Here is a 12108-nt window from a genome sequence, read left to right as displayed (position 1 = left end):
GTTCCGGAGCATGTGGGGGCTCCTGCAAGTTTTGTATGCCCCTGGGGGTAGCATCCCAACCCATCGTTCTTTTGCTTACCTTGCCACCTCAGTTTGGACCCACCATATGCAAACCAGTCTTGACCCTGCTCCTCATGGGATCAGTCCAGCCCGAACTGCCAAACCAGGTCCTCCCTGAACCAGAACACAAACAACCCAGGGCTGGTTTCACCCTATTTATGGGTTCATCAGCCGGGTATAGCTTGGTCCACTGACACAAGCGGCATGGTGACCAAACTAAGGATAGGTTGGAGTGCTGACCCAAGCTACTGCCAGTTGTTGGATTTATTGCAAACAGCCTCCCATCACCTTTTGTGTGCTTCATGTACCGTCCTAAGTGGCATGGGTATGCCCAGACGTGGGTGCCATACTCACTGTGTCACTGGAACCAAGCTGTACCCAGCTGATGAGCCCGTAACCAGGGTGAAACAGGTCCTGAATTGAATGTGTTCCACTTCAGGGAGGACCTGGCCCGGCAGTTCGGGCTGGGCTATTCCCATTGAAGCAGGGTCGACTAATCATATGACTGGGTCCAAACTGAGGAGGCATGGTGTGCAAAATACTGATGAGTTGGAGTGACACCCTAAACTATTGCCCGTGATTAGACTTATTGCAAGCATTCCTCCCATCGCCTTCTGTGTGTTTCAGGTATATAGGCAGGCTTTAGTGAGGAGCATATTAATCCCTTGTAGAAATTAATCAAATCACAGCTAATGACCCCAAAGGGTAGACACAGACTACTGAAGCAGTAGCACTAATCTCTGAGCTACATTCTGGGGCTGGAATTCATGGTCTGCAGGGTCAACGTGGAGGTCTGTAGCAGGCGAATAAGCTGCCACCTTTTCTCTTCTCCATGCTCTTGGGCAATGTTTTACTAACATTGAAGTTTGTGACCTGTATATTATGTTCAAAATGGTACAGTGGAGCAGAAACCCACTGACCTATCTGGTCTTGTAATGAATTGATCTATGATTAAAAGATAACGGTGGTAGAAGTGAACTTTATGGAGTGAGGAGTAATAAAAACCATAATGTTTAGGTGAGTGGACCACCCTTCGCTGACCGTCCTCTCTTTTGTGTGCGACTTTTGCAGCCTTCACTCTCAAGTGCCAGTACATCTCCTGCACCGGTTCCAAGCCCTGCAGAGTCCTCCCCATAATGTGCGTCGAGGAACACAACACTTGCTTCACAATGATATCGGAGACACCACAGCGTGAGTAGACCTTTCATCATCGGAGAGGATGGTCGTAGAGGGATGAGGAGAGACTGTATAAACAACAGCACCTCTTGTTCAACTGACAAGGTTTGAAAGGGTTTGCTGGTCTGAAAGTTGTCTGAATGTTACCTTGTACCATCAAAGCTTCACAGTTACAGATGCCTGCTAAGTGGACTATGATCATAAGAAATACCGTAAAGGGTCCTGCGAGCTGCTCAAAGCTGCAAGGGTACTGAAAACCATAAACTGCCCGTCTGTCTCTCACACCTCTATATCCCCCACACTGCAAAGCGCTGCATCAAGGTATACGATAACCAAAGCTTGGTGGTCATCATGCATGACTTGGAAACACTTCTCATACAGGATCAAAACAAAGACCACACCCTTCCAACTACACACGCTACACAGCGAAGCCTGACGCCCATGCAGGGTAGCTAGCACTCTTTGAATGTTACAATAAAATACAACATACTCGTCCTGAAATAGTTTAGGGGAACAAAGTGCCTACTGTCACTACAGGTGAGGGGGAAAAAGGAACACAAACACTAATTCCTCCTCCCTTCCCTGCAGATCCTACCAAATGTTTGTTACGACAGGTAGCATTACGTAAGGCTGAGGGGTCTGTGTATTTTGGAAATGTTTATAGGCTTGACATTCTACGTTCCGTTGCTGTTTATCTTTGATTTATCATTCTTTGGCAAGTTGGCCAGTTCAGTGAAACTGATCAAGAAATACTTCCACCTGAAGGTGCTGTCTTCTTTACATTGGCAAAAAGGATAGGGGCCTCTGATGGGCATCTAGGTTTCAGGACAATGAAACGCAGGATCAGGATGAACTCTTTGGTGGCTGGGATTGAAACAGATACCAAATGGCCGTTCATGAGCGGTATCTCTGAGACATAATTGGTAAAACTCAAGTTACTGTTCTGTCTTAAGTTGAACTGGTGGAGGTGCATTATACCATTAGGAGGAAGGTTGCATTGGACATCTTGGGTCCGTTTAGGATGATGGCTGAGGTGCCCCTATATGCGTTGATCATGACTGACTATAAGTCAAAATGGCTGGAAGGGTATTTAGACAGAATATCGAGTTGGAAATGTCGACTTACACAAATATTGAGTTGGAAATGTTGACTTACTCAAATATCGAGTTGGAGATATCGTGACGCAGAATATCTACACCCAGAATATCGTTGTCAAGAATATCAAATTTAAGATAAGATATATTGTTATAAAAAACATAGAAGTCATTAATATCGTTTGCAAAAATATAGTTGTTTAAAACATCGATTTTTTAATTAGTGTTATATATTTTAGTTTATATTTTAAATGTATGTGATGTATGTTTTTTTGTATATGTATTGTTTATGTTTTTTAATATATGTGTTACATTTTTATTAGTTATCAATTTTATTTTAAGTACATTTTGTGTTTTTTAGTTCCGTAGCGGGTTGTGGGTTGATAGGGGAAAAGGGTAGGAAGCAATTTAATTATAATTAGGGCTCCCGGTTTTATGGTATTTATTTGTTTGCCATTTCTGTCTGTATTTATCCATATTTATTTTTTGGGCATTTTATCTGTATCTATCCACATTTATTTTAGCGACAAGCAAAAGACGATGCTACAGCTAGTATTTTTCCACATTTATTTAAATTGATCCAGGAAGGAGGCTGTAGGACATAAATACTGGTTGTGACATAGTGAGCCCCACGCTAAACGTTAGCTCTAACGTGGCTTTAAGTCACCCCAATTGTTTTTACCGGAAGCGGAGTGGACTAACCCATAGCTGCCAAGGTTTCACATCGACATGCGGGACATTTTCATAATTTCAGTGAAATTATGAGAGGCATTTTTACGACTATGAGTGGCTTTGTTACGAGCAAAATCAAGCAGGCACACTTACTAATCCAACTCAACAATGGTGCTGAGTTAAACCGTCCTCAGAAGGATGAAAGGAACAGCCAGCCCTGTTGAAACCTCAACCTAAACCTGATCTGCAGCCAATTATGTGAAATTTGTAGCACGCAGATGAATAGTGCCTCAGGGCAGCCTTTGAGATTACACATTGTGGGAGCTGCAGACGTCAGCGCATGGCCATGTGCCAAGAGGCCACTCGGTGTGGCGCTGTACTTGTCTGTCTGCACTCACTCTCCTGAAGAGCTGTCGCATGTGCAGTCTCACTGCCTCAGGTATGCAGCGAGCTCCCCCTGCACACCCCACTTCCAAAATACATATCTTCCGGTCGGATTAAAGTAATACTCCCAAAACACTAACATGCCTGGCTGTGAGCTATGTATGGAGATCTGAAGGCGAATGTTTGATAAGTGTTTTAGTTCGGACTCAAATGGTTGGCGATAACTTAAATTCCATACAGTGAAGTTCAAGCTATTGAATATGAAAGTATGAAAGTTTGTGGTCATAGCACAATATTACCTCTGAATGAAGATTTTCCCTAAATAAATTTATGCCGACAAATCTAGTAATTCCTGCTATGGTTAAGCCCTCAATTGCTCATAGCTATGCATGTTGGTTTTGGATAACTACTCTTAGATCTCACCTGCACTCTTTCTGCTATCGCTGAGGCATTGCCTTGCATTCCCTGGAAGCTGCACCACGGAAATGCAGCCGGACAGATATATTTGCATGCAAGCAGAGCCAGGCTAGGGAAGGGCGCAGTTGGCAAGCAGAGGCTGGGGTGCGAGGTGCACGAGGCCGACTACTACGAGGTGCATGAGGCCCAAGGGCTTGCGAGAGGCCCTGGGATAGCAGAGGAGCCGCTCCAGCACTTCCTGCTCCTCGCTGACACCTGCCGTTGTTCCCTGCACTGCTGCCCTCTCACACTTGCTCCTGCTGCGGAGAGGCGGGCCCGCCCCATGGCTTTCAGGTAGTGGGGTGTGGGGAGGACCACGGAAATACACTTACATTGCCAGTAGAAACAGCGGCGGGCTGGCGCAGAGCTCCCTCGAGACCCTGAGCCAATAGGTCAACAATAGGTCACTAAAAGACCCTGATTGGGAGAAACTGAAAGGAATTTCAAGCATCATGAACAGGGGCGTGGCACGCAACTCTGAAGCACGGCAGCGCGGCAAAATTTACTAGTATTTTGCCGTTTCTAACTATAAATACAAACAAAGGAAAAATAGTTTTCCGTCTGTATTTATATGTAAAAATCCGTATGAACGGAAAACCGGGAGCCCTAATTATAATAAATTAATTATTATTTTTTATTATTATATATTTTTTTCATTGCGGTTCTACAGTGTTAATTGTGGGAAGTAATTTATTTTTAATTAATTATGAATTGCTTGTTAATTATATAAATTAATTAATTGGTAAATAATTATGGTAATTGTGTAATCTTTTTAGGTGTGGGTTGTGGGGTTTAAAGTGGTAAAGGGTGGGTAGTAATTTTTGCTTAATTAATAATTTGTTGTTATTTATATTAATTAATTGATTGAAAATGAATTATGGAAATTGTGTAATTATTTTAGGTGCAGGTTGTGGGGTTTATGGGGTAAAGGTGGGAAGTAATTTATGTTTAACAAATTAATAATTAGTTGTTAATTGATATTAATTAATTATGAAAAAAATATGGAAATTGTATATTAATTTTAGGTGTGGGTTGTGGGGTTTAAGGGGGTAAAGGGTGGGAAGTAATTTATGTTGAATTAATTAATAATTAGTTGATCATTAATATTAAGCCTGTTACTTTGCTGCTACTGTTGCAAGGGGGAGCGGACACAGGACTCCAAGTCCCAGGCACCCTCGTGGCTTGCTGATGCCACCACCGACGCCCGCATCCCACGCATGGAGGTGCGTTAAAAACACCAAATGGCTCCCGCAGCGCAGGAAGCCCTGTTACTTTGCTGCTACTGGTGCTAGGGGGAGCGGACACAGGACTCCAAGTCCCAGGCACCCTTGTGGCTTGCTGACGCCACCAACGACGCCCGCATCCCACGCCTGGAGCCGTGTTAAAAATACCAGCGGGCTCCCGCAGCGCGGGAAGCCCGTTACTTTGCTGCTACTGTTGCGAGGGGGAGCGGACACAGGACTCCAAGTCCCAGGCACCCTTGTGGCTTGCTGACACCACCACCGACACCCGCATCCCACGCCTGGAGGCACGCTAAAAACACCAGCAGGCTCCCGCAGCGTGGGAAGCCCGTTACTTTGCTGCTACTGTTGCGAGGGGGAGCAGACACAGGACTCCAAGTCCCAGGCACCCCTGTGGCTTGCTGACACCACCACCGACGCCCGCATCCGGCGCCTGGAGGCGTGTTAAAAACACCAGCGGACTCCCACAGTGCAGGATGCGCATGGGCGTGCCCGGGCCAAGCCTGGGCAAAGCCCGGAACACGGGCTTGCCCATCCTTGCCCGTCATTGACAGGAAGAGGCAGGGCAGGGCCACCCCCCTTGGTTTTGATCGGTCGGGTCACCAACTCTGGTAGGACTTTTTCCTGCACTAATAATAGACTTTTTTCATCTTCCAATACTATCCCACTGTACTGTATAGTCGTCAATAAACCTCTCAGACCTATCACCAGGAGCTGGTGGTGGAAACAGGGACCTGTAACCTACTGAACATACTTGAAAGCCATTCATGTACTGTAATAGGCTGGGCAGTGCCAGAGACAATTTCACTGTGATTATTGACTGTTGAACTTTCTCTCTTTAAACATCTATTTGTGTTTTTTCACAAAAGAACCTTTTTGACTGTATCTCGTTCTTCAGGCATAAGCACAGTATTTTCTTCAAATTTTTATTCTGTCGCACATATCTTAATTCAGGGGTGAGACCATATTTCAGCTCTGTTTGATTGAGAACTGGTAAGTGCGCATGTGTAACTAAACATCCCCAAGTGCCCATTTCCTCTCCCATGCCCTCAACCTCAATCGATAGGATGCTCCAGAGGGCTTTTGGGGTGGTAATGTCCGAAATAGAGTTGACTGAGAGACGCTTGTCTTTAACGCCAGACATCTTTTGCCCAGTGCCCGAGGCATCTACCTCCCAAGCCACAACCCCTGTATCTCCTCCATCTTTACCCCAAGAACTACCAGTGAAGCCAGTTACGTGCGAAGGTGGAACCAGCACTAATTTAGCCAAGAACGGGAAGTGCAAAATTGGAAAAAGGACAGGAGCCAAAAGGAAGAAAAACACTGACTTGTCATCTAGGGGAGATGAACTACCCAGTACTGAGGGAGTGATAGAAAACCCCACTAACCCTCGGGCAGAACCTGATTGTCCACCCTGGGTGAGGAACCTGATAGCTGACCTGGCGACCCAGTTAAGAGCTATTGTAAAGGAAGAGCTTGCTCACCTACTTAATCACCCAGACATAGGACACATAATGGGGGACAATAGGCATATGAAAACCTCTGATTGTACTACCCAAGCCCCAGGGAAGAAGACGGATTGTAGTTCCCAGACAGACAGTGTAGACCAAATCCCTCTAGTCAAGCATGGTCCCACGAGGTGGCACTCCCTAATGTCCAAAATGGAGCCAGTAAAATAGATGCTCATAATACTGAGACAGTGGAAACCATTTTGTGCCATTTAGAAAGGCTTGGCACTCAACAGGCCCAAGACCCAAAGACTGTCACTAGCCCCAGGAGCCTTATTAAAACAAAAGGGAGCAATAATTGTGACTCCTACACAGAGGACCCAAACAGTAAAAAGGCCAACGCGAATAGAGCCCAGGACGGGCAGGGAAGTGGTGGAGGCCATAGAGAAAGGCTACGGAGCAGTGACCCTCCCGACTATAAATTTACCCCCAGCCTCACTGCTGTATGTCATTATATTGACAGGTGTACCCGAGATTAAAGATGGCCAGAAAGAAATGCAGCTTGAACTAAGGAGCAAATGCCGTTTCTGGTTCGCCAGATACAGAGAGTTTTCCTATGATCTAGCAGGAGAGATTTTAATGGTTCATAGAGTTGGCTGGGTGGGCAAGAGAACCAAGACATCGCAAGGGGATTATATTGTTATCAATTTTAACAATCCCCAGACCATTCACACCCTAACAGCCCTTATCTCCAGTCACTATGCACCATACACAAGGGTCAGGGCCCACACATTGGACTATTTTTATTTCCATAGTCAAAGCAAAAACAGGACACCCAACACCTGTGCTCCAGCTAACTGGTCTTTAGAGCAACCAATAGTGGGTCCACCCACCAGACCTCTCCTATTTAACATCCCAGTGGGGAATAGGTTTGGGGCTTTAGAGGAAGTGGATTGGCTTGTGTGGGAAGGTGGACCTTCCCCGAGATATGGGTCCCGGGGGTAAAGTAGGGTACCAATGGAAACCAATAGTGGGCAGCCGAAACAAAATACCCCCTGTAGTCATGAGGATGATTCAGGAGCTACACAAATCGAAAACCAACTGGGATTCATCGATTCCCATGGGATTTGTGTAGACTCACCTAGAAACCTAGTCCCAAAAGTGCACGACTCTTTAATCTTTGGCCGATCCAGGAGTGGTCCCCCAGTGGATGATGTGGAATTAGCCCCTATGGCTCAGCAGAAGGTCCACCAATCCCCCAACTCCAACAACCTTAATGATCTTGGTGAAAACTGTAACCCCGAACATAAGCTGAGGGTCTCATCCTGGAACATCGCTGGAATAAAAAGTAAATTATATTGCCCAGAATTGGGGTTATTTGTGGGCAATTATGATGTGTGTATATATCAGGAAACATGGGCAAGGGATGATATTGTGAAGTCCGGATATGCAACCTTTAATATGCTTGCAACGGTGAGAGGGAGAGACAGACCCTCAGGCGGTTTATGTACTTGGGTTGCTACGCACTTGGATTGTACAGTGTACCAGCTGGATACTCTACCGAAGAGCACATAGACACAGAAGCTGAAAGTCCTCCAATTATTCCAGGGATTTTCTCTGAAGAGGCCCAAGGGCTTCCATTAACAGAGATGCTAAACACTATCAGGAATGGGGTGGAAATGTTCCCCTTCTTTAAAAAGGGTTCACCTCTCCTGCCAACCAATTATAGGCCGATCAGTTTGATAGATGTCACCCAGAAACTGTTCGCAAGGATCCTCCTTGATCGCCTTCATGTGTGGATGAAGGAGTGTGAAATCCTTAGCCCTTATCAAGCCGGGTTTAGGAAAAATATCTCCACCATAGATCAACTTTTCAGGCTTCAATTACTATACTGGAAGTCGGTAACATTAGAGGGTGGCAGCCTCTATTTGATATTCATCAACCTGAAAACGGCTTTTGATCTGGTCCCCAGAGAAAAATTGTGGGAGGTTCTTAAACAACTAGGAATCCCCCCTATCTCTTGTCATTGATCACAAGACTACACAAGGGCAATTGTGCCCAAGTATGGTAAGGTAAATATGGGAAATTAACCCAGCGCTTTCCAGTGAACAGAGGAATAAGGCAGGGGTGTGTGCTCGCCCCCACCCTGTTTTGTCTTTTCCTCAACACTCTGGTTGCCCAACTAAATGAGGTAGTGGATAACGACGCCCCTAGACTGGTGCATAGAAAGGTGCCAGCAATGATGTTTGTGGGCGACACTCTTTTGTTGTCGAAGTCGCCCATGGGCATCCAGAGGGTTCTTGATAGTTTTGTAACGTTCTGTAAAACCAGGGGGCTGGAGATTAATACACTAAAAACCAAATTTAAGGTCTTTATCCCAGCCAATACTTCCCACCCAAATCCCTCCTTAAATGGTACCTTACTAGAGAGGGTGTCCGTTTTTGACTACCTTGGTGTCACCCTGTCCGAAACTTTCCAGTGGGGCCCGCAACTAGCTAAAGCAAGCCTCAAATTAGCCCAGACGGTAGGGGGAGTTTTAAAAACATGTAGGAACTCCTCCTATAAACCGGCAGGCCTGGTGGTTGAGATTCATAAAGTGCAAACCAGGAATGCTGCGATGTATGGCGCTGATCTCTGGGGTCATTGTCCCCCTGGCGCTCTGTCTAAAACAGAAAATAATTTTATGAGACTGTTGTTGGGCCTTCCTCCAAGCACCCCTCTTATCCCCCTATGTATGGACTTAGGAATTAGACCTATTGCAGAAGAGACTGGTCTTAGACCTCTGACCTTCTGGCGTAGACTGTGGGATACCCCGGAACTAGCAGCTTACCGGTCAGAACTAAAAGAGATTTTGGGCCTCGCAGGTACGGGTAAACTGCCATGGTTCTCACATATAAGGGATATATGTAATATGTTATAAGATAGGTCTCCCAAGCCTATGGAGCAACCCAGATATAGTGTGGATGGTAACCTCACGTCTAGAACTAATAAAAGCATAGAGATCCCTCAAACTAGCTGATATTGAGGGAAGCACCCAACTTGGTCACTTAACAGTTGATTGTTCAAACATCAAAGCTGAGTATCAGTTCGAGCCCCTTCTGGACGATATTCAACCTATTTGGCTAGGAAACTATATATTCAGTTTAGAATAGGGACTCTGCCGCTACACGTCTTCACCAATAAATGGCTAAAAGCCTCCCCCCTTGGGTGCCCCGCCTGTAACTGTATAAATGAGACTACTATCCATGTCTTTTTCCTTTGTCCTGGCTTTAAAATACCCAGGTGACGATAGTTACTCCCACTTTGCAGAAACCTGAGGTGCAGGCAGCTTGAGGAGGCATTTAGAATTTTGAGGACGGATACACACCCACCCATTGTTTTTGCCGTCTCCCATTTTTTAAACTCCATCTGGCACAATCTAAGGGTGTTGTTAAACTTATCACTGCAAGCATACAACTTATACAGTGTTGACCTTTTGCATTCTAATCATTTTAAATATTTGAACTTTTTAACATATTGTTTACCAACTGTTTAACCTTTTTCTCATTTAATAAAAACAATCTTATTGATGAACTGAATCTCGACTAAACTAACGTGAGGTGGCGTAAATGTCGATTGATAAGAAGAAGCCTTTAAATTTATTAACTCTTGTTATTATGATGGATTCTAATTCTGCTTAAAACTAAGGGGCCTATTAGGATGGCGGGTGGACTTTCGTCGGCCTGCCACCCTAGCGGTGCTGGGACCGGCTGCCAGTGGTGCGGCAGTCCCGCACCGGCAATTAGGATGCCACCACCACCGTGGCATCCTCTATTCCCAGCATTGTGGTGGGCGGTGCTCACAGCACCGCCCGCCACAATGCTGGGAATGCACGTCGTGCATTGGCATGCACAAGGTGACAGGCACTGCGCAGTGCCTGCCACTTTGTCTGTGCCAATGCAGGGGGTACCATAGGTACCCCCATGTGCCCCTCCAACCCCCAACATCCTGGGGGCCCACAACGGGCCCCCTTTTGCCAAATCTGCATGCCTTTCCGTGGTGGCAACAACGCCATGAAAAGGCATTTCCCTGCATGCATTGTAATATGGATGGCGATGTCTAACAGACACCGCCACCATATTTAAACCTTTTCCGCCCGGTCACTTTCCCTACTGTTACACTCACTGGAGTGAGAATTTAAAATTTTATCCCACCGCTATCCAACACTTTCCCTACTGTTGCACTCACAGGAGTGGCAATAGTACTTTTTACCCCTTTGCTATCTAACATTTCCCTACTGTTGCACTCCCTGGAGTAGGAATAGTAATTTTTACCCCTCTGCTAGCCAACACTTTCCCTACTGTTACTCTCACTGGAGTGGGAATAGTACATATTATCCCGCCGCTATCCAACACTTTCCCTACTGTTGCACTCACTGGAGTGGGAATAGTAATGTTTACCCCTCCGCTATCCAACACTTTCCCTACTGTTGCACTCACTGGAGTAGGAATAGTAATTTTTACCCCTCCGCTGTCAAACACTTTCCCTACAGTTACACTCACTGGAGTGGGAATAGTGCATTTTATCCCCCCTCTATCCAACACTTTCCCTACTGTTGCACTCACTGGAGTGGGAATAGTAATTTTTACCCCTCCGCTATCCAACACTTTCCCTACTGCTGCACTCACTGGAGTGGGAATAGTAATTTTTACTCACAGGAGTGGGAAATTTAAGTGTAAAACACCACGGCTTTCAGGGACTTTATAGTTAGTTGGACATTTCACTCTTACAAAATGAGAAATTTGTCCGTTATAGTTAGTTGAGGTAAATATAACTCGTGCCCCCGCAATGCACTGCTGATGATGTCACATATTGCATCATTCATGACATCACTGATGACATCACTGATGACATCTCAAATGACATCACTGATGACATCATCCAGTGACTGTGTGTTTCTGTAAAGTTTAAATATGTTTCATATATATATTACCTACTGGCAGTCACCAGTAGGTAGTTATAGTTTGGACCTATTTTCCATAGGAAATCCGCAACATTCTATTTGAAATAACGTTGGCGCAGATTGACGAATCTTCGCGATATTTTCCAAACTTTTGGACAGCTCCGGTATGCTCCTATCCTGAAAAGTTCACGGTGATTCGTCAAGCGGGGGCCGAGAAAAAAGGGGGGTCCCAAAACGCGTTTTCCCCATGCATTTTCCCATAGGACCTGTTGACGCAGCTACAGCCCGAACTGCTGAATGGAATTACACCAAATTTGGCAAAGAGGTAGTCCTCAGTTCAGACTCGTGCCTTTTGCTTAAATGGTGTAAATCCGTTCAGTAGTTCCTGAGAAAATTAGAGTTAAAAAGATAGATATATCTGGGCGGAGCCTAACCACACATCTCATCGTGAGATCTGATTGGGTGTCAGTACTTCATCTAAGAAGTGCTGGCAGCCATCTTGGGACCAATATACATGATAGCACCTCATTCAAAAACATTGCAGTTAATAGAAGGTTTTAAGACTTTAGTTACATTAAAAATAATTTGTTGATGGCACCATACTCATTTTAGGAATTGTGGTGTGTTCTAAGGTG

At 45.3% G+C, this 12108-nt stretch overlaps 1 protein-coding gene across 6 annotated transcripts in view; it reads left to right on the top strand.

Moving 5' to 3' along the window:
• The window catches only part of LOC146833305 (uncharacterized), a 328801-nt gene that overhangs the window by 182877 nt on the left and 133816 nt on the right, over positions 1-12108 (top strand). For all 6 annotated transcript variants that reach the window (XR_014960564.1, XM_085601006.1, XM_085601007.1 and 3 more), the window contains one exon: positions 1132-1251. Coding sequence is in view for 5 of the 6 variants with exons in the window: in XM_085601006.1 (XP_085457132.1) it covers positions 1132-1251 (120 nt within the window). In the remaining variant the exon portion in view is untranslated. The remainder of the gene's footprint in view (positions 1-1131; positions 1252-12108) is intronic.

The sequence above is a fragment of the Triturus cristatus genome, chromosome 4_2 (genome assembly GCF_964204655.1).
Source record: "Triturus cristatus chromosome 4_2, aTriCri1.1, whole genome shotgun sequence".
NCBI classification, from domain to species: domain Eukaryota; kingdom Metazoa; phylum Chordata; class Amphibia; order Caudata; family Salamandridae; genus Triturus; species Triturus cristatus.
This window is presented reverse-complemented; position numbering and strand designations above follow the sequence as displayed.